Source organism: Erythranthe guttata, chromosome 2, assembly GCF_056151865.1.
Source record: "Erythranthe guttata isolate IM_541 chromosome 2, IM_541, whole genome shotgun sequence".
NCBI classification, from domain to species: domain Eukaryota; kingdom Viridiplantae; phylum Streptophyta; class Magnoliopsida; order Lamiales; family Phrymaceae; genus Erythranthe; species Erythranthe guttata.
Window position 1 is genome coordinate 2,977,501 of NC_142534.1, and position 21,226 is coordinate 2,998,726.

Consider the following 21,226-nt stretch of genomic DNA (forward strand, 5'->3'; position numbering starts at 1 on the left):
CTAACAATCTTTCTAGTTACTTCGTTCTCTATTTCTATTTGAGAGGATCCTAAGGAAAAGTATTTTGTTTCCACCGAGCTAAAACAATATGCTGATGTCTCTAGTAAACCAAAGTCATCGTCGAATAGCTATTTTGCTTCAATTTCTTTTTTGAGAAAAAAAATGAAAGATTTAGTTACGATTAGAAATTGACTTTCTATCTTCAGCCATGGATCCCTTACTCATACTTATTCAATTGGAAGTCTTGGTCCAATTCAAAAATTCTGTTTCGCAATTTCATAATCCAACTTTGAAATTTATAAGTGACTCATGGATACAAATCACGAGAATGCGTATTTTTTCTCGACTTTCTCATTGAGAGGTAAAGGATTCAATCCTTTTAAGAAATAAAGTTTTTGATGGGAATATGAATAAACCCGAAAGACCCTTTAACTATTAAAAGGTTAATAGAACGAATCACACTTTTACCACTAAACTATACCCGCTACAATATCATTATTGTATACAAATGGACCTTTTGTCCAACAAGGTAATTGAGCATGATCAAGATAGGATCATCAAAGAATCATTAAAATGAGAGTGTTGAACTTTGGGAGTTCTAAATTGAATGAGATTCGGAAAAGAGGCTTCATTTAATTTAATAATTTAAATGAAATAACTAAAACCTTTTGCTGAAGAAGATAGATACCGATCAAAAAAACACTCAAATTCTAACAGAAAAATCCATTGTGAAAGAATCAAAAGTTTCTTTTTTAGTTCGGAAAATGAAAATGAAATATAACAAGAAAAAGCATGTAAAAAATCTTTCTTCTTTTTGTTGTTGCTTAAATCTAAAATATAAAATTATTATATAATAATATAAAACAAAACAAGTCTTTTTGTTTTCAAATCAGATAAATCATTATTTATCTATACTTCGTTGGAACAAAAAAAAAGGCCCGGCCTGGTCAGTACTTAGCCGGGCCATCAGAATAAGAAGGGCCTTTCAAACAAAACAAAGAGGTCTTCCTTATTTTTCTTTAGTTCGATTGTTGGCACGCCCCTCTTTTAGATACAGGAAATTCCTTATTTGTGGATCTCTCTCTATATATAATAGAATAGAGAAAGAAGAGTAGAGAAAGAAAGATTCCTTATATTATGTATAATATAGTAATTATCTTTTTCAATTGGGAGAGATGGCTGAGTGGACTAAAGCGTCGGATTGCTAATCCGTTGTACGAGTTATTCGTACCGAGGGTTCGAATCCCTCTCTTTCCGTTTCTGTTGATGACTTGATTTATTTATTTAATTTTACTGGTAATATCGGTTTTTCATACTTTAAAAACCGAATATGTCGGTTTTTTACAGTTCGGTGTTAATCGGTTTTTTGGTTTTTCGGTTAACGATTTCGGTATCAATTCGGTTTATTTTTTGTCTATTTGTTCGAATCGGTTCGGCATAAAACCGATATATTTGGCCTTTCATTATATTTATTTGAGAAAATTAACAAATAAGAACAAAAAATTAACTAATAAAAAACACGTCACAACCAAAATTAATTAATAGAAAAACATGTCACATGGAGGCGCTCGAAAGATAGAAGTACGCAGGGGCAGAACCAGGATCAAAATATAGGGGGGGCTAACTAAAATTTCGTGGTTCGGGGCAGCGCCCCGAAAAATTTTTTAGGTTCACAAGATATAGCAAAAATAAGTTTATATTGATAATTTTTTAATTAAAATAGCATATATATTATAGTTTTATCATATTTTAAGCATGACAAAAAAATCTTAATGCATTGCACTTAAATATTTTGGAGATTAATGCCATCATCTCATATTATTTTTAAGAGACACCGATAAAAAAAATTCCAAAATAAGTAAATATTCATAGATCTTATATAAAATAATACAAATTTAACCAAAATATTTATATAAGATTGTGGAGAAGAAAAAAAAAAATTAAGGATTAAGACACATATTTACAAAAACTTTAGGGGGTCAAAAGTAATATTCAAATATTAAAATACCAAAATACCTAAAAAAAATTTTTTTTTTTTAATCTTGGGGGGCAACAGCCCCCCCCCCCCCCCCCCCCCCCGCCCCTTAAAAGATCCGCCCCTGGAAGTACGCTAGGGTAAGTATTTATGCTATATATCAAAAAGACATCATTTTGTATAAATTGGTTCGGTTCGGGAAATCGGTTCGGCAATTTTTTTATTCTCCATACACAAACCGATATTTTCGGTTTTTCAAAAAAAAAATTTACTGTATATGCGGTTTTAAGTCGGGACGGTACATATCGGCTCGGTTTTTTCGATTTTCGGTTCGGTTTTTCGGTTTCTCGGTTTTTTTGCTCACCCCTATCGAGAATGAGGAGAAACCCGAGGTGAAAGAGAACTCGTCCAAAGAGGAGCACAACTGCTCTAGAGGAATTTCACAGGACTTGCACAGAAGAAGTGCCGAGAGATTTTATGGGCCTAAGCATTTCAACGGGTCAAACTAGTCGGGTAAACGATTGTCTCTCAAAGAATGCTATACTGAATATAATATTTCTTACATAATGAAACCCCCCCACTACCTTTTCCTTCGACCGTTGTATTTATACATGTCATAAGAATGGATCTGGTGGGACCCCTTTCATGTCAAACCACGATGCACGAGCACAGTAACATGACTTGTTTTGAGTTGTTGCCTCTACTAAACGCGGACAACTTCCTCTTATTGCGATCTGGGTCGATTCGTTGTTGTTTTTAATTGCCTTAAGCGAGCTCGATGTTGGTTGGTGGAGTGGACCTCCTTTTCAGTCCACGTGGTCCAAGCTTTCCAACTACATCTTTGAAGTTGGGGCGAATGTTGTCGCATCTGCTGCTCACATATTGCGACGGTCTTAAATTTGGGCCAACTTTGAGCTTCCTATAGGGCTTTTTCTTTCAATTTGGGCTTTTAGGCAAGTAAGTGTAAGTGAACACTCTAGAACCAAAGTACAAATTGCACGTGTTCTACCAACGAAGTTCAACTACCACCATTATATTGTTGTTTAGGCAAAATTTCATCAGACCCACGTTTGGCAAATTCGGAACTTCCAGAATTTAAATAGAATCTAAATTCCACGTTTTTTGTTGGCCAAAAATGATTGTCACAACATCTACTTTGGGGCCAAAACTATAGCCATCACTCTTTATTTGATTTTGATTTGACGAATGAAGGGGCCTCAGTTTTGGGAGAAATATTATTATGTATTTAAATGAACGCTATCAATAATATAGGTGTTCTGGAAAGAACGACTGACGAGCTCTTGAATTAAGAGAAATTCAGTACCATTTGAGCCGATTTCAAATTCCTTCACGAACACATTCTAGATCAAATTTGTCACACGAGATTACTCTAATATAATTCACATCTTTCGAACGATTTACAAGCTATTACACGAATACCTAATTTATATATATATATAATTGCACATTTTGTTTTCAATAGAAAAAAATATAGGGTAAATTATGTCCAACCCCCTAAGGTAAGGTCAAATTGCTAAAAAAAACCCTCATGTTTGGGTAGTTACAACCACCTCCACAACTATGAATCTTCTCATACGTCAACCATTGCGATGTCAAATTTAATGGAATCTTCTATATTATGTGGAACATTCTCCCGTTTGTACCCGTTTTACTCCATTCAAGCTCCACATTTTGAAACAAGATAACCATAAGATGTGTCTATTGACTTGTAAATATCAGGTTGTGGTGTATCAGAAACTGCATTTTTGCACAAAACTAGTACAAACTAGAGAACATTCCACGAAATCTAGAAGATTCTGTTCAATTTGACACCATCAGGGTAAACGTGTAAGAAAATTCATAGTCGATAGAACGGTTGTAACTTATAATTACTCAAACACAATGAAGTTTTCGTAATTTGAGTTTACCTCATGGATACCTATAATATATCAAAAAATATATATATATCAAATTCAAAACAAAAGATAAACCACCACCACCCATTTCTCCACTACCAACATATAAATACAACCCCCATGTTTCCTAATTTAATCCATCACCAACACTTCAAATAAAAAATAAAAAAAATAGGTAGGTGAACAAATTCCAAAAAAAAAAAAAAAAAGAAAAATTAAATGAAGCCACACGCCGTGGTAATCCCATACCCAGCACAAGGCCACATCGCCCCAGTCCTGAAGCTCGCGAAACTCCTCCACAACAATGGCTTCTTCATCACCTTCGTCAACACCGAGTTCAACCACAACCGCCTCCTCCGCTCCCGCGGCCCCGACTCCGTCAAGGGCCTCCCTGACTTCCAGTTCAAAACCATCCCCGACGGCCTCCCTCCGCCCTCCAACTCCGACGCCACCCAAGACATCCCCCTCCTCTCCCAGTCCATCTCCCGAACCTGCCTCCCTCCATTTCTAGACCTCATCGGAAACCTCAACGACTCGCCGGACTGCCCCGCCGTCAGCTGCATTGTCTCCGACGGTGTCATGAGCTTCACCCTCGACGCCGCCGACAAGCTCGGGATTCCCGAGGTTGTCTTCTTCACCACCAGCGCTTGCGGCTTCATGGCCTACCTGTACTACTCCGAGCTCGTTTCCAGAGGATTCGTCCCTTTCAAAGGTAATTAATTAATTAACTCTAAATTAACTTAATTAATTGTAATTAATTAAGTTAGTTAATTACGCCACGCAGATGAGAGCTGCTTCAGCAATGGGTATTTGGAGACGGAGATTGATTTCATACCCGGTATGAAAGACATTCGCCTGAGAGATATTCCGACGTTCATCAGAACCACAGATCCCGATGAAATCATGGTCAGTTACAACATCGTACAACACGAAAACGCGTCGAGAGCTAAAGCCGTCATACTGAACACATTCGACGAGCTGGAGGAGGAGGTGCTCTCCGCCGTCAGATCCAGATTCGACACCGTCTACACGATCGGCCCCCTCCAGCTTCTCGAGAAGGAGATTTACCGGCCCTCCGGCGGCGGCGGCGGCGGCGAATCCATCGGATCTAATCTGTGGAAGGAAGACATGGAGTGTTTGGAGTGGCTGGATAAGAAGCAAAACGACGCCGTTCTGTACATCAATTTCGGCAGCATTACGCCGTTGTCGCCGGGGCAAATGGTTGAGTTCGCGTGGGGTTTGGCGCAGAGCAACCACCAATTTCTGTGGATAATCCGACCCGATTTGGTTGACGGGAAGGGTTCGGTTCTGCCGGAGGGGTTTCTGGAGGAGACGAAGGGGCGGGGTTTGCTGGTGGGGTGGTGCCCGCAGGAGAAGGTTCTGGCACACGCGGCGGTGGGGGGGTTTCTGACACACTGCGGGTGGAATTCGACGGTGGAGACTATATCGGAGGGGGTTCCGATGGTGTGCTGGCCGTTTTTCGCGGAGCAGCAGACGAATTGCAGATACGCTTGTAAGAAATGGGGGATTGGGGTGGAGATCGAAGGCGATGTGACGAGGGGGAAGGTGGAGAGAATGGTGAAGGTGATGATGGAAGGGGAAGAAGGGGTGGTGATGAGGAAGAAGGCGGCGGAGTGGAAAGAGAAGGCTTGCGCGGCGGCGAAGCCCGGCGGGTCTTCTTACCGGAACTTGGAGAAGTTGATCAACGTCACTCTGCTCAACAACGGGTCATAGTACGTTTTTGGTTTATTTGGTTATATTAATTAAAAGTATTAATGTCATAAATGTTTTTTTTTTTTAAATTAATTTATTTTATTTCATTTTCTTTGTTCTGTTTATTGTTAATAATTGTACTCAATTTGATCCGGAGGGATGTGATTTGTGGAGTTTGGTTGAAATAAAAACGTGAAACTTTGTTTGGTGGCATTCTTATTTTTGTAAAGAATAAATTATCAATCTAATAGCTACCGGGTGATAGTCGGGTGGAACATATCTAAATTAACTTTTTTCGAAAAATTTACAGTATTTTTCCCAAGTACAAAATTAATTTCAACCGCAATATTATAACACACGTGAAATTGACAAGTCCTGCCTTCGGGTTTTGTAGATGGAACACCCGATAAAATACACCGTATGATCCTGAATGATTGATCTATACGTAATAACACACATCCATATGTGCGTGTGCATGTGCTTAGTGGGTGATTATTTATATAGATTTTTTTTTTTTTTTTATGGAAGATTATTTAAATAGATCAATGGATTTAAAATTTTAATACACCAACAATAACAACCATTACCCATTTCTAAGCATACGAATACCAACAAAGTGAAAAGTTAACCACTGAGGGGTGGTGGCGCAGTTGGCTAGCGCGTAGGTCTCATAGCTACTGAGTTATCCTGAGGTCGAGAGTTCGAGCCTCTCTCACCCCAATATTATGTGGTTTTTTTTTTTTCAAAATCCTAAAAGACAATATTAATTTTAATTTCTGGTATGAATTGAAAATGAACTGAAAATGCACATGGCTCCTGTATAATATATACACATATATATTTGTTAACATACACCTTCCTTTCAATAATAACACAAGAAACAAAAATATACAAATAAAAAGACAAAATCAAACAAAAGTCGAGCATCGACATCAAGTATTCTTCTCAAGAACCGAAAGCGCCGGCGTTAGATAGTTATTTGCTTTGTCAGGCAAATGAGCAACCTATAAAAAAAAAAGCAAGAACACAAGATTTTCTTTTTTTTTAGTATTTTCAGGAAAATAAAATAAAGTCAACGAAAAAATAGATTATTACCAACTCGTAGAGCTCTTTCCCAGGCTCGGCTACGTACTCGTAACAAACCTGATAATTTCATAATTAAGCAACAAATACAACTACATAAGATTTCTCTCAGTTAAATTAGATCCAACGAACTAATTAATACTCACATCAAAGCTCTTGTTTCTTGCCGTTGAGTCGTGCAACGCCTTTACGCATATATCAGCAACATCTGCACAGCTTATTCCCTACATACATATATACGTAGTATATATACACCATCATAGATCGTAAGCCAAAGTCGAAATCTCTATACGATTGCATATAGCATGATTAATATTTAATACTAACCTGAGATATTCGGTTTCCTTGGTCGAAAATCAGAGCCCGTTGACCACCGGGTTCTTCCTGCAAAATCATTTTTTTAATACATGCATGTGTGTGTAAAAGAATGCTGGCGTCATCTATTTTTCAGACAAACGCTTAGTGCGATTAAATAAAAACTCACCACTAGTGGACCGGGGCGAATAATTGTGTACCCGAGGCCTGATCTTCTCAGTGAATCTTCTCCGGCCTACAAAATTTTATTTTCTCGTAAAATCGGGATATAAGTTGCAACTTGCAAGGTTAATAAGAAATTGAAGAGATATGCAAAATAAATAATTAAATAAATAAATAAAGAGAACCTTCTTAGCCTTGAGAACTTGCTCCCTTCTAGTAGGTTCTATTCCTGATCCTGTACATGAAACTAAGATAAAATCCGTTTCTTGCCCCGTCTGCAATCATCAAATCCACTTCGATATATTAATTAAAATGGATCGACGGAATTTTTGGGAAAAAAAATATTATTATTAGTTTTTTTTTTTTTCTTTAAATTGTTGGATTTATTAGTTATAACTAATAAGTATATTATTCTTGCTTTATTGTAGTTTGAAATCTTGGAATTGAGCTTACAGGCAAAGCTTTGATGTATTCCAAAATCAATTGGAAGCTTCTCAAGTCTTGAGCTCCAATAGGTCTGTCGACCGATTTCTGCGATCAAGAAATCCGATGCCTCAACAAAAATTATCGCCACTAATTATTATAAAAAAAAAAAAAAAAAAGAAATACGATGATTCAAAACGAACCTGCCTTCTTGGCTCAAAACGGATAGTCAATGTATGTACAAGGAACGGATCCAAAGGTGGATCTTCCGGATTCACCGCTCTGAAAGATGAAAAGGGTACCCTAACCTGACCGGAGTCAAACATATTAGCCAAAATAAAAAAACGGAAATAGTTACATTTTACGTTTTAAACTCACCCTGCAAAAGCCGACTTTAGTGTTAATCCTGGAAAAATACATTTTACTCTGCGAAGTGTCCGCCAAAGGACCGGCTTCTAGAATTATTACGTACGCTCTTCCATTACCACCAACCGAGAACACAAGTCCTTCATACCTTAAAAAAAACACATTACAATGTTAACTACCATGAATAATTCATAATTTCATATTTATCGAATTATTAGCATATATATTTTTATATTTGATTTTATTCTGTACCTGTCGAGGGTACTTCCAAGAGGAAGCGAAAGCTTCTTCGACAGTTCAACATAGCCTCCTCTATTGAATACATATCCTGTATACATATACTTTTTAATTAAAAAAAAATGGCGTAAAGAAACAATAAAAGCAGTAAACATATTAAATTTCTTGATATTTTAGTATATATGTAATATTTATACCCGAAAAAACGGCCTCTTCGTTCTCAGTACTCCATTCAAACTTAGCATCCATTCCTCCATCGTATTTAGCAGCAATAACATCCTGAAAATACGTTCCTTCACGAACCTTCCAGCCACTCATCGCATCTTCCGATTTGAACTTTTGAATTAAAAGCTTACTTTTGCTGCTTTTACCAGCTCGTAATTGCGCGAGCTTATTGTTGTAGTCCTACATTTTTTATTCTTGTTTAAATAAAATCGACTCTACTTAATAATAGAAAAACAAAATACTATGAATCTTCAAAAATAGATCGAAACCTGAAATGATTTGATGAGATTATAAACACCGAGATTATCGACTCTGTTAAGATCACCGGTAATTGTGGAACGAGCCGTCGCGCAATAGATAATTTTATTACAGCCTTCGATTGCTGTTTGGAGAGTCGAAGGCTCGCCTACATCTCCTGTCACAATCTCCACGGAAGTTGGAAGCATGTCCACCACTTCTTTATCTGCATTTCTCACTAATGCCTGCGAATACGAAGTGAATATTTTTTTTTTTTAAATCGGACCTAAATTATACCATGTATAATAATAGAACTTCTTGAAGAAGGTATTTGAACACTTATTTTCATACAGCTCGATTAAATCTTGTTCAAGCTTGATTCAACTCATAATCAAATTCAAGTTCGAACACACTTTTTAAAATTCGATAATAAATCAAACGAGTTTAAACAATCATGGGGTTTGATTCAGCTCGATTTGTTTATACCACTATGTGAAAATATTGTGATAAGTAGGCTGTGGAAATTGGACGGATTGTATTGAAATAAGCACTTACAGCCGATTTTTTTCATAGGTGAAAAACTAATTCCAATTACGGGAAGAGAAATTTGGAAAAACAAAATTTGGAAATTTGAATGAAAAAACTTGTTCCAGAATGGGAAAATTTTGGATTGAAATCGACGTTAATTCCAATTTTTTAAGTAACCTAAAATGTAAACCATAATAATTGTGATATTTTAAGTGTAATTCTCAAAATTGTTTTCGGAAATACCGGAAATCGGAATGTCATATATATTCGAATTCCAATCCAAATTTCGGAAAATCGGAAATCAATTTTTTGAATTTTGTATTCCAAAATCGAAAGAGTTCGGATCAGAATAGGCGGAAATCGAAAATTCCATTCCAATTTGCATTCCCAAAGAGTATTACACAAATTACGAGGAAGAAAAATTAGTAATATAATACAATGGTGAACATTTTAAATTAGTATATTAAAAACTAACCTTGACAGTGTAACCCCTGAGCATAAGCTTCCGGACAACAATCCGGCCGACGCGGCTGGTGGCGCCGACCACAAGCACGGTGGTGTTCTGCGCTCCGGGAACGGCGAACTCACACATGGGCCCACCCTCTCTCAGGAGGAGCGCCTCCTCATCGGCGTCGGTCCTCGCCGTCCTCGAAATCGTCCCCAGACCCGAAAATTTCCGCCACACTTCGTCGAAAATCTGCCTCGATCTCCGCCCCAGGCCCACCGGATTCACCTCGTCGAGCCGGCTCTTGATCGCCGATACGGAAGTGGCGGTGGAGACTCCCTGCATTTCTCCATCCTCCGCCGCCGCCGCCGCCGGCGGGGGTTTCTCCTCTTCTAGAACTTCCTTCGGCCGCTTGGTCTTCCTCTTGGGCTGATTCTTCTTCTCCTTGTCGGTGGAAGCGGCGGCCCTGGTGACCAACGATCTGCGGCCGGGGTTGCCCGCCGGAGAGTGGGAGATTTCCATCCATCTCCGGTTGCATGGATTTTGGTTGCCGAAAATTGTGGATGTCAGAGCAGCGGCGGCTGTAGCAGTACTCATCACTCTTGTAAATTTTCTATTGTATGAAATCAAAAAAAAAATATAAAAAAAAAAAAAAATTGAAATGAATTGATCTGGTTTTTTGGTCAGGTGAAGTGGTCGGAGAGTTGAAATTGAAGCAACCGGTGTTTTTGGTGAGTTGGATTTGAAAGTGACAAACCAGAAATTCAGACCACATAAGATGTACCAATCGAAAATAAGAGGATTTGGTTACTTTTGTTTTGTGGCGCTAACAAAATTTGTTACACGTAGAGATATCCATTTCCTTTCATTTTTTTTTTTTTTTTTTATTATTATTATTATTATTATTTTTTTGTCCTTTTTTGTATGTGGATAATACACATATTATTGCAATTTGTATTCCCATTTTATATTTATATATGGGGGGCTTCACTATTTTTTTTTTTCCTCTAGTCGAGCTTGATTTGTAGCTAGACATTATAGTTTATCAAACGAAAATATGTGTTCAAGTTTAATTCGTTATACTAGCAAATCAAACTGAAACGATCTTTTAACAAACGGTCTCGAATAATTTAGTACAATATATAGCTCTAACTTTACCTTCTATAAAAAAAATCAAGGTTCTAAAAAGCGGTTAGGGGTCGCCAGGGGCGGCCCTGGCCCAGGGCGAGCAGGGCCCTGGCCCAGGGCCCACTTCTCAATGGGGCCCAAAAATTATTATAGTTTTTGTTATTATTTTATAATTATTTTTATTTTCTCTTGTTCCAACCCCTATTATCTCCATCTCTTAACTTTTTAACCCCCAATTTCCACATTAATTTTTTTGACCCAAATCCATTTTGTCTTTTATCTCTTCTCTCTAATTCTTTTTTCACCCAATCTCTTTTTGTCTCTTTACCCTTTCTCTCTCATTTACATTGTTTTACTCTAATTTAATTTTTCTTGCACTCCTATATATTTCTCTATTGTTAGTTTCTAGAGTTTAAACTTAGTTGTTTTTTCTATGTTATTAGTGTTTTTATTTCTCAAAATTAAATTATTTTTGTTTAATTAAAAAACTTTTTTCTAATACCCATTTTTATGTATACACACACACACACACACACACACACATATATATATATATATATATATATATATATATATATATATATATATATCGGAATTTAGGGCCTCGATTTTAAGTCTTGCCCAGGGCCTCCAATCACCCAGGACCGGCCCTGGGGGTCGCGCTACACTATAAATCGGCGTGACGGTGACTACTTGGAAATAAATCGAAAATAAATCGATTTTTAGATTTAATGTAGTATATTTCTAAATATTATTTGTAAATAGTCAAAATATATATTATAAAATGTTAAAACATGATTTTTGTTAAAAGAAATTGAGTTGAAATTTGAAAAAAAAAGAAAAAAAAAAAAACCTATCTATTTTCCTTTTAATTAGAAAAAATCAAATATTTTTTTCCGATTTATTGTCCCAATATATCAGTTTGACATGTCTCAAACCGCCGTAAACCGCCTCATCCTCCAAAAACCGATTTTTAAAACCGTCTCACCAATATCGTAAAGGTTTACTATTGCCACCGATATATCAGCCGGCACAAGCGATAGTTATATATAACACTGAAAAGAAATGGTATTAGTGACATAAGGTGGGTAATTATCAAAATATCAATATCCAGAAATGCTAAACTCTCTTACAAAGATCATTAAAAACGGAGATCACAGAATCTCGACGGGACTAAACTGCAAATCATGTAATGTCTAGAGTACCCCCACGCAATACCCCGCGAAGGAAAAAGAAACAACGCCTAGTCTGGACAAAATCGTAAATGTACATATATATATATATATATATATAAATAAACAGTGCAAACAAAACGTTTCACAATAAACAGAGACACCTGTAAAACGCCTGACACTCCCACTTTCCCCACTCATCAAAAAAGATCATCTTCCCCCACCTCCACTGTGTGTACTTTCCACTCACCGCTAATGTGAAAATGGCGACGGTCGACTCCGCCAATCCGTCTTCCTCCCGCGGCCGTGGCGGAATTAGGGTGGAGGATTTGAAACGCATAGACATCGGCCAGCTGTCGCAGTCGGAATTGCAAGCCCTATCTCTGTGCTCCGGTTCCGCGTTCGCCGCGGACGACGTCGTTTCACCAGACCTCGATCGATCGCTCTTCAACGAGTCCGCCGGCAGCCGCCGCCAGACCTACTCCCGCCTCCATCACCGCTCGTCGCACTCCCGCCTCCCTGGCCACCACCCTTCCCTCAAACCCCATCGCCACCCTCACCCTTCCTCCGATCCCGTAAGCCACTCTATTGTGCATTTCCTCAAACACTTCCTCAACGGCAACCACAATCCTCCACCTCCGCCACCGCCCCCGCATGAACCTCCGGACTCTGGATTACTCGAATTACGAGAAAATTTGAAAATTAAGAGCAAAAGGGCGAAGAAAAACAAGATGTTTTTGGAAGGTGGAGCTGGGGCAGAGTTGCAGAAGGTGAATTGTAAAGGTGGGGTGGTGGATTTTGCGGAATTGGAGAAGAAGGGGGACGAGTTGTACAGAGAAGAGTTGAAGAGAAGGACGGAAGGTTTGGAAACCGAGGAGGGTATTTTGGGGTTTTTGCAGGGTTTGGAGGGACAATGGTGTAGCAGGAGGAAGAAGAGGAAGTATGTTGATGCCAGTGTGTTTGGAGATGCACTGCCTATCGGCTGGAAACTATTGCTCGGCCTTAGGAGATGCGACTATCGCGTCTCGGTTTATTGCCGCCGATGCATAAGGTGGGGTGGCATTCGAATCGAAAAGTTCTTCGTTAATTTTAATTCTCGCATGCATCATTGGAGTATATCTCAGTTGATATTTATTTACATATAAATGGGCATACTCTCTGTATATAGTTGGATGGGAAATGGTGAGAGAGCACAGGAAATAACTCTGCCCATACGATCTTCTGTGGCTTTCTCGACGGCATTGATTAGTCGGCATTCTTTTTTATTCTTACATTTATTTCATGGATTTTTTGGAGCTTTGTATTTTTAATTGATTTTACCATCATAGTTTGGGTAACTGTCAAATCTGTTTTAGAGGAGGTTAGTGTTATGGTTTTGATCAAGTTCAGCTGTTGAAAGAGTTTCTTTGGGGTTTTCAGGACTCTAATTTTATCGACCTATCAATCAAAAACTATTAGGATTTCTCGTTGATTAGGTGCCGTAAGTATTGAGCCAGTATATGACTTGAAAAAAACTTCCACTTGCATTCACATATTCCAGTTACATCTTCATCTTTGCTTAGCTTTGTTAAGTTATTGTTGTTTTCTAACTTGGGTTCTTCCTCTATTTGCCAGCCCCAGCGGCCAACAATTTATGTCGTGCAAAGAAGCTGCATCTTTTCTGAAATCCTATTTTGGGGGTAATGACGTCTTATCTTCCGAAAACGTAAGTACACTAGCAATTATAATTATTTTTCACAAATCTCTACGAAAGGAATATTAACTGAAGCATGCAACAGAATGCACACCCTGCTGACAAGGTAGCTGATGTGGCGCTGCATGACATGTCAGCCCATTCAAACGAGTACGACGATCCCTTAATGGGAATAGAAAACCTCCCCGAAGTTCAAATTAAGGATATCTTCGAATGTTTCAAATGCAAAGTGACGTTCGATGAGAAGGATTCGTATTTGCAGCATTTATTCTCGGTCCACCAGAAGACTACTAAAAGATACAAAATCGGGACACCGGTTGGAGAAGGTGTGATAATCAAAGACGGGAAATATGAATGCCAGTTCTGTCACAAGGTTTTCGATGAAAGGCGTAGCTATAATGGTCATGTAGGTATCCATGTGAGAAACTCCGTAAAAAACTCCAACGAGCTAGCTATTATTACTGTGGATGTACAGAAAGACGCAGAATCTCAGTTGCAGGAGATAGTTTCTTTAAGGTCGTCTAAAATGGATGCTTTAGTCGAAATTGCTCAAAATTCTGTTTTTGAAACTTCGACAATTGCAACTGGGGTCCAAGCCATAACTAGTTCCCATCCTGTTGAAGTTCATGCAGAAGACTTCAGTTCAGACAGAGACCTTGTTCAAGATTTGAATCATGGTACCCAAGTCATGACGGAGAACAATGACATGGTCAAGAATGATTATGCATGGAATTTGGACATTGAGATGGATGGTAGTTGCATTAATGTTTCTGAGCCTACCATGTCGAGGAAGTATGAAAATGGTACTTTGGATATGGGTTATGGAAACACTTGTCTGAAGCAAAGGGAGGAGATTGTTTTTCGAGATGGAGTTTCCTCACCGCCATTGGCCCAATCATTTCAGTTCTTCCCTCCCTTTGATTCTGTATCAGATAAGGTATACGTTTCGGTTTTCATTTTCTTAGGAAATAGAGTATTCTGTGACAAACGATGATTTTGACTGATTTTTTTTTCTTTCAATATTGTTTATTTTACAGGGTGGACATGAATTTTCGGTAGCGGAGCAAAAGCTCGAGAATGATACAGGTTTTGAAGAGCTTAGGTTCGACGAAATAGAGCCCTTCAAGTACAGTTTCGGGAGCGAGCAAGATTTGCCACCTTTGCCAGGTGGCAACATGAATTTGGGAAACGAGAGTGGGATAATTGAAGACGGGTTCAGTTATTCGGTTATGCTGAATACAATGGACACAAATCAGTTAACTGTTTGTGTGTGGTGCAGAACAGAGTTCAAACTCGAGGGAGTCGAGCCTGAAGCTCCGTCGGATTCTATAGGCTATATGTGTCCAACGTGCAAGACCAAGATATCTGGCCACTTCAGCGTTGGTCTTTCGATGGATTCTCATGGTTTCTGATTATCGGGTGCGTAACTTATCTTATTACACATCGAAGTAATTCAATGTTTGTATGAATAATAGGCGCAACCTTTTTTTCAAGTGTCATTGATTGCTTTTCTTAATGTGTGATTTTGCAGATATATTTTTCTTGAGGAGGCAAGTTCTAGATTTTACTGGAAATGTCGTTTTCCTTGATGAAGAATCGAGCATCCCTCTTTTCATTTTAGTGTTGTATATGAATGTCTATATATAGCTTGAGGAAATGACCAATAAAATCGTTCTGGTGATTTACTCTCTCACTTTGCCCACGCAGTCGAAACTTGAAGTAGGAACCTTGTCTTATCTTCTGCGTAAATATCTGTCTATTTATGGTAATTTTACGCTATGTAATCTAGTTCAATCGTTCGTTTGGTTAATATCAAAACATTGTTTCACAGAACATCGAATTTCACTTTTGATTAAAGCAATAAAATAAAATTTGTTCTCTGAGGAGACTTTGATACTATATTCTTAATAGTTCAAGATTCCAAAAATCAATCATTTCGATTGCTTAAGTTATCGTGTCTTCTCATTTGAAAATTCGGAGATCAAAATTCATATAGCTTGGACCTTTTTTCATTGACCAAAGTTCGATCACTATCACCTTCGAACCAAAGAATCCGAAAAAGGACTTGCACTTGTTATTGTTTTATATGAATATTAAGTTGGAACTAAATTCCAAATTCCAAATTCCAGGAAAAGCTTCACCAAGAGAAAACGAGCATCTAATTCTCCTATCTCTCGCTTAAAGATCGGTAGCAATTTAAAGTAGACATATATGATGTTCCGGGGTCAACTAGCCGATTTTTTACCACGTCAGCAAGTTTGTAACCCGAAAATGGGGACTGAAACTGTGTATTAAGAATCCATTACTATCACTACTGTCACCAATTTATGTACAATTCCTTATAATTTCACCACTTTAATAATGTGAAAATTCAAAGAAATATTAAATTTGCGGCGTAAAAATTCTTGATCTACGAAGGCAGCTAGCCATCGACTCCCACTTGCAAGGAATATATTCATCGGTCTAAACCTCTACTATATGTGTCACAAAATAGAATAAATCAAAGAATTTCTTGATAATATCATGCACATATATGTATATATATATTCTAATTCCAACTTAAGAATCGATTTGGTTCCTTTACGAACAGCTTTTCCAATAGGGCATATGCTTATTCACTCTCTAGTTCAGGCTAGAAAAAAAACTTACCGTTTACTTGAATGGACAGCCTCACGTGCAAGAACTGTCAAAGACGATCATCCAAAAACGGAATAGTATTTTCCAGGAGAAGCAAAGACTGGAGCCTAGAGCTGGAAAAAAAGAAAACCGAAGCAAAGATGCTCTGTCAAAGCCTTAGGAAGAAATTTTCAAGCAGCAGCAACGGTAATAGTCAAACCGGGGGCCCACCCCCTCCGATTATTACCTCAGAGCCACCACCGAGAGGGAAACGAGCATTCCTCTGTGGAGTCACCTACAAGAAACAAAAGTGTGAGCTCAAGGGAACTGCACAGGATGTCAAGAACATAAAAGATTTACTAGTCGATCAATTTTGTTTCCCGATTGAATCGATCCTTATTCTTGCAGGTACTTCGATACTTAATAATCTTGTTTATTTATTATATCAGCCGAAAAATTTATCGAGTGCAACTTTTCTTCATTTTGCAGAAGAGGAGAATTATAAGGCTCCAACGAGGAAGAATATAGAGGACGGATTTAAGTGGCTGATGACGGGAATTCAATCTGGTGATTCGTTGGTATTTTACTTTTCAGGGCATGGATTGAGACAGCGCGATTTCCAGGGGGACGAAATTGACGGGTTCGACGAATCGATTTGCCCAGTAGATTTTCAAAGTAGTGGAGTTATATTGGATAATTACATAAACGAAGCAATTGTTAGACCGCTGACCACGGATGTTACACTTCATGCTATAGTCGATTGTTGTCACAGTGGAACTATTCTCGACTTACCCCATGTTTACGACATTAATACGTAAGTCATTCAAGATTCATTTAATTCTAACTTTGGATAATTCAATATTTTATCGAACCACACGTACATTTTATCAGGGGGAAATGGGATGATAACAGCCCTCCATCTGGCGCGTACAAGGGTACGAGTGGAGGAAGAGCAATCTGCTTCAGTGCATGTGAGGATTATCAACAGGCTGCAGATACATCAGTTAGTTATTCTTTCTTTATTTCTATCATCAAGTTCAAATTATTTAGGACACGTTTAAACGGCAAATTGTTTTGGCAGGCTTTCTCACAAGAAAAGGAAATGACGGGTGCGATGACGAGCACGTTTATAGGAGCAATCAAAGCAGCAGTTGGTAATAAAGAAAAAATAACTTACAGTGGCATACTCGATTCTATGCACCAGAGCCTCAGGCAAGCGCATAAATCGGGATGCATAAGCACTGGACTTCGCAGGGTTTTCCACCGCAAGATCTTACAGGTACTTTTTACGTCACACAGAAAAGAAGAAAAAAAAATGTTTCTTTTTAGAAAATTAGTAAGGTAACTAAGAGAAATTTTTGACACGATAATATATTTTTTAAAATTCTGATTTACTTACGCACAAAATGTTTCAGGATCCACTGTTATCATCTTCTGAAGAGTTCAACACCAGCACAGAGTTCAAGCTGTAATTATGCATAGTTAATTGTCAGCTTAATAACAAAAATTTAAGAACAAAAATTGAAGCACAGCCCGTCGCCGCCATCAACCTGTCGTTCGTTTAATTTGCAGTATTTAAAATTCTTGTTCACAGAGATATTGCTTTATGTCCTCGCGTAACAGCCATATTATTGGAGATATAAATATCAAACGATTCACCTCATTAGATGAATTGGTCATTCAACACATGTCATGGTAGAAATCATCGAGGCATGTCATATGTACGAACTTTTGTATTCTATGCTGCGACTCGTAAATCCTAGGATGTATCTGTCGTAGAAACAGAGAGATGTTGCACACTTCTTCACAAGAAATTTCAATTTATCGTGCCATAACTAAGCCGATCCAATAATTTCGATTTAACATAAATACCAGCTAAATGAGTTGTACGGCTCCAACTGAGATATGATCATGTTCCTTTTTCATGTGACCAACGTAACATTTAGCTCAGAACATTTAAATTGTGATTAATTTTTGAGGAACGCAAAAATAATGTTCTTTCCAGTGAGATGGCGGATAACTCTAGGTAAATAAAGAGAGAGTGTCTTCCATCAAACTAAAAACTAAATGTGACATTAGTCGTGATTAACACACACCGTGTAACAAAAGAGTGGCACTCCAGAACTGGCCACGATTATTTCCCAAGAAGGTGATAACCTGATAAGTATTTTTTGAATTTCTTGCCAAGGACCTACATACACCTATAACATGCCCCAGCCAAACTCGAACAAAATGGTATCTAGCTACAATAAGTGGGATTAAATCTCTACAAGAATCTTAGAATAGAATCTTTACGGTGAAAGGTTGAGTCCTTGATAAACTTCTAGACCGGAAAATAACGCAATTCTATAGGTTATAGTATGAATGGGCTTGGAATTATACTTTCTTTCACTTTAGGAATCGAACATGAAAAAAGCAATAAGAATAAGATAGTTCAGCTAATCGGAGCACAACCATTTTTGGTTAAAAGTCCGATCTCTATAACAAGATGAACTACTAGTCAAGTATAGAACCATCTTCCTTTATTTGAAGCTACCTTGGATTCGCTTATCCGATGAAAAAGCTAATAACGTCTTATTCTCCTACCTAGCTGATCATAAACGCGAAAAGGAAATAAAGACGTGAATCTAATTCTCCAACACTTTCTCGGGTCGGTATGGAATAAAGAAAAAAAAAAAAAAAAAAATTTGGCAAGTTGTGCTTAATGAAAACGCTCTCTCGCAGAACAAAATACCAAATATAAATTCTCGTTTTACCTTTCAAATCCAAATAGAATTATAAAAAACCAGAGAGATGGCAAGTAGGAGATTGAACTGCAGGTGGTGCGGGGTCCCGTCTTTGGTGCCAGTTGATTCACAAAACCTATACTGTCAAGCATGTCGTCGGTTTACAGTATTCCAGGGCTACTACAACATCTACCCTCCATCGGGATCCAGTGGTAATGCAAATTTCATGCCTAGCAACACATATGTAACTAACCCTGGTTACGCAGCTTACGGTAGAACTTACCAACCAGTTAACTCGGGTGGAGTTTACCGAGTACAACCGCAGATATATGCTTCCGCTGCCCATGGATGTAAGCGAGCTGTTCTGTGTGGCATTACCTACAAAGGACACAAACACAGTCTTAATGGCAGCATCAACGATGTGTTGTACATGAAAAAACTTTTGGCCGATAGGTTCGGATTTCCACACTCGTCTATTCTCGTGCTAACAGGTAATTGCCGTTACTGATTTTGGTTAAGAATTAGCGTGCGTAATTATGTGCGTATTTGGAGCTCCACTTCTATGCGAGGCTATTTGCACACCAGCATTTTCCTATACACACTACACAAACCAAGTTAAATATCTCATTCAATGCATCTGCAGAAGAAGAAGATAACTCACGTGTTCCAACAAAGAGAAACATCCGAGCGGCACTACGGTGGCTCGTCCAAGGCTGTCAGTCCGGCGACTCGTTGGTATTTCACTACTCCGGCCACGGCTCACAAGTGAGGGACCGTGACGGTGACGAGATCGACGGTTACGACGAATCCTTATTGCCGGTTGACTACGAAACCGAAGGAAGGATACTGGACGACGAAATTAATGCCACCATCGTTAGGCCCTTACCGAAAGGAGCAACACTTCATTCCATCATAGACACTTGCTTTAGTGGAACCTTTCTCGATCTTCCAAATGTCTGCAGAATAAACAGGTCCGATTTCTAAATATGAACTTAATTAAATATGTAAATCACTTCTCTTATATATTATGTTAAAATTAGGGACGGATATTATAAATGGGAGGATCATCGTACCGCTGCTGCATACAGAGGTACGAGTGGGGGATATGCAATATCTATCAGTGCGTGTGATGATCATCAAAATTCTGGAGATACCACGGTAGGTAGTAAAGTAATATAGACTGCATCGGGTTTTGCAACACATAGGATCAACTTCATAAAACCGGTCCTAAGATGTGGTTTAATAACGTTCGTGTTTGTACAGGCCTTTACAGGTGCAGCGACAGGTGCCCTAACGTACAGCTTTGTCCAAACTTTGGAACAAGAATCAAGATTAACTTATGGACATCTACTTATGGTCATGCACAAGAGAATAAGTGCGGCACGAGAAAAAGTAGGTTTGAACAGTAATGTGCCCCACTTATCGCAGGTATGCCGCCACACATTTCTTGTTCTTATTCTTACAATAAACATCAAACACTACTAACTAACGCTGTTTATCCTAAGAATTTTTCCGAAGTAAAAACTGTCCATAGTCCTACTCTCAAATTAAATGTTCTCTTTTCGCTTTTGGGATGTGTCTGAAAACTTGTAGTCATCTATAAAATAGTTTTTGAATAATATAACATTGTCAAAGTTATCGTGATTAATGGTCGTTTATTTGTGTATACAGGAACCACAATTGTCCTCTTCTCATAAGTTCGACATTCACTCAAAGCCTTTCACTTTATAAAGATGTCGGCTTTTATCTGCAAATAAAGAGGCAAAGTGTGTACTCATTGGTCAATTTGAACCATATTATGACCATTTCTCTACTACATTTCGCAAATCATGTTCTATAAAAATTCTAAGTCCAAAATAATAAATAAAAGTGTATTTTCGGTGTAACATTCAAGGATGCTATTGTGGTAATTCAAGTTGGCAGACCTGTACTAAATCAATGTAACATCGAATTTTCAATCGAGACTTTAAAATATAATTAAGGAAAAGATGAGGCGAAAACTCGACTCAAAGCAAAGTCGGTCCTTTTCCAATGGAATTATTTCCACCTCTTTGCTGGAAAACTCGATGCAACTACTTATATTTAAATTCTGCATGAAGAAGGTTTTAAAATTGAATACAAAAGGGAACTCGGAGTATTATAGCAGAAACGGTCTCTAGTAAGAGCCGAAATTAACGAAGAGGAAATTTACCCGGTTTTTTCTAAAGCATCTTCACAAGTGTCTATTCCACTTAACTTTTCTCCTCAAAGCAACAACATTAAACAA

The 21,226-nt window shown here is 38.2% G+C and overlaps 5 protein-coding genes and 2 non-coding genes across 7 annotated transcripts; 6 read left to right on the plus strand and 1 right to left on the minus strand.

The window, feature by feature from the left end:
• Positions 1 to 1,169: 1,169 nt before the first annotated feature.
• On the plus strand, positions 1,170 to 1,257 carry TRNAS-GCU (transfer RNA serine (anticodon GCU)). Its single transcript has one exon. It is a non-coding gene; the product is annotated as a tRNA-Ser (tRNA).
• A 2,693-nt stretch (positions 1,258 to 3,950) lies between these two features.
• Positions 3,951 to 6,505, plus strand: LOC105949618 (7-deoxyloganetin glucosyltransferase). Its single transcript, XM_012972925.2, has 2 exons — positions 3,951 to 4,603; positions 4,676 to 6,505. Exons 1-2 carry the CDS (start codon positions 4,111 to 4,113, stop codon positions 5,623 to 5,625), a joined length of 1,443 nt encoding a protein of 480 aa, XP_012828379.2. The 5' UTR covers positions 3,951 to 4,110; the 3' UTR covers positions 5,626 to 6,505.
• Positions 6,240 to 6,324, plus strand: TRNAM-CAU (transfer RNA methionine (anticodon CAU)). The gene is given in 2 exon segments: positions 6,240 to 6,277; positions 6,289 to 6,324. It is a non-coding gene; the product is annotated as a tRNA-Met (tRNA).
• On the minus strand, positions 6,368 to 10,453 carry HCF173 (high chlorophyll fluorescence phenotype 173). The gene is made up of 13 exons (XM_012972951.2): positions 9,656 to 10,453; positions 8,685 to 8,897; positions 8,388 to 8,595; positions 8,206 to 8,281; positions 7,966 to 8,101; positions 7,791 to 7,895; positions 7,618 to 7,695; positions 7,350 to 7,439; positions 7,172 to 7,237; positions 7,015 to 7,071; positions 6,834 to 6,911; positions 6,700 to 6,747; positions 6,368 to 6,608 (listed from the first exon to the last, which is right to left on the minus strand). The coding sequence occupies exons 1-13, from the start codon at positions 10,220 to 10,222 to the stop codon at positions 6,537 to 6,539; spliced, it is 1,794 nt and encodes a 597-aa protein (XP_012828405.1). The 5' UTR covers positions 10,223 to 10,453; the 3' UTR covers positions 6,368 to 6,536.
• Positions 10,454 to 12,073: 1,620 nt separating this feature from the next.
• On the plus strand, positions 12,074 to 15,504 carry LOC105949566 (uncharacterized). Its single transcript, XM_012972867.2, has 5 exons — positions 12,074 to 12,976; positions 13,540 to 13,630; positions 13,704 to 14,555; positions 14,656 to 15,037; positions 15,150 to 15,504. The coding sequence occupies exons 1-4, from the start codon at positions 12,189 to 12,191 to the stop codon at positions 15,028 to 15,030; spliced, it is 2,106 nt and encodes a 701-aa protein (XP_012828321.2). The 5' UTR covers positions 12,074 to 12,188; the 3' UTR covers positions 15,031 to 15,037; positions 15,150 to 15,504.
• A 657-nt stretch (positions 15,505 to 16,161) lies between these two features.
• Positions 16,162 to 17,741, plus strand: LOC105949570 (metacaspase-1). Its single transcript, XM_012972870.2, has 5 exons — positions 16,162 to 16,642; positions 16,724 to 17,048; positions 17,126 to 17,237; positions 17,316 to 17,513; positions 17,650 to 17,741. The coding sequence occupies exons 1-5, from the start codon at positions 16,279 to 16,281 to the stop codon at positions 17,704 to 17,706; spliced, it is 1,056 nt and encodes a 351-aa protein (XP_012828324.2). The 5' UTR covers positions 16,162 to 16,278; the 3' UTR covers positions 17,707 to 17,741.
• Positions 17,742 to 18,426: 685 nt separating this feature from the next.
• On the plus strand, positions 18,427 to 20,918 carry LOC105949568 (metacaspase-3). Its single transcript, XM_012972869.2, has 5 exons — positions 18,427 to 19,451; positions 19,604 to 19,931; positions 20,001 to 20,118; positions 20,224 to 20,388; positions 20,632 to 20,918. Exons 1-5 carry the CDS (start codon positions 19,028 to 19,030, stop codon positions 20,689 to 20,691), a joined length of 1,095 nt encoding a protein of 364 aa, XP_012828323.2. The 5' UTR covers positions 18,427 to 19,027; the 3' UTR covers positions 20,692 to 20,918.
• Positions 20,919 to 21,226: the final 308 nt, after the last annotated feature.

Bases quoted from the DNA above. Each gene is read 5' to 3' on its own strand.
- LOC105949570 (XM_012972870.2), top strand. From the start codon at position 16,279: ATGGACAGCCTCACGTGCAAGAACTGTCAAAGACGATCATCCAAAAAC. The intron at 17,238-17,315 runs GTTAGTTATTCT...TTGTTTTGGCAG, and splicing joins AACAGGCTGCAGATACATCA to GCTTTCTCACAAGAAAAGGA. The intron at 17,514-17,649 runs GTACTTTTTACG...AAAATGTTTCAG, and splicing joins TCCACCGCAAGATCTTACAG to GATCCACTGTTATCATCTTC.
- LOC105949618 (XM_012972925.2), top strand. From the start codon at position 4,111: ATGAAGCCACACGCCGTGGTAATCCCATACCCAGCACAAGGCCACATC. The intron at 4,604-4,675 runs GTAATTAATTAA...TACGCCACGCAG, and splicing joins AGGATTCGTCCCTTTCAAAG to ATGAGAGCTGCTTCAGCAAT.
- HCF173 (XM_012972951.2), bottom strand. From the start codon at position 10,222: ATGAGTACTGCTACAGCCGCCGCTGCTCTGACATCCACAATTTTCGGC. The intron at 7,440-7,617 runs GTAAGCTCAATT...TGATGATTGCAG, and splicing joins AATACATCAAAGCTTTGCCT to ACGGGGCAAGAAACGGATTT. The intron at 6,912-7,014 runs GTTAGTATTAAA...ATATGTATGTAG, and splicing joins AAGGAAACCGAATATCTCAG to GGAATAAGCTGTGCAGATGT.
- LOC105949566 (XM_012972867.2), top strand. From the start codon at position 12,189: ATGGCGACGGTCGACTCCGCCAATCCGTCTTCCTCCCGCGGCCGTGGC. The intron at 12,977-13,539 runs GTGGGGTGGCAT...TCTATTTGCCAG, and splicing joins TATTGCCGCCGATGCATAAG to CCCCAGCGGCCAACAATTTA. The intron at 14,556-14,655 runs GTATACGTTTCG...TTTATTTTACAG, and splicing joins TTGATTCTGTATCAGATAAG to GGTGGACATGAATTTTCGGT.
- LOC105949568 (XM_012972869.2), top strand. From the start codon at position 19,028: ATGGCAAGTAGGAGATTGAACTGCAGGTGGTGCGGGGTCCCGTCTTTG. The intron at 19,452-19,603 runs GTAATTGCCGTT...ATGCATCTGCAG, and splicing joins GTCTATTCTCGTGCTAACAG to AAGAAGAAGATAACTCACGT. The intron at 20,119-20,223 runs GTAGGTAGTAAA...GTGTTTGTACAG, and splicing joins AAAATTCTGGAGATACCACG to GCCTTTACAGGTGCAGCGAC.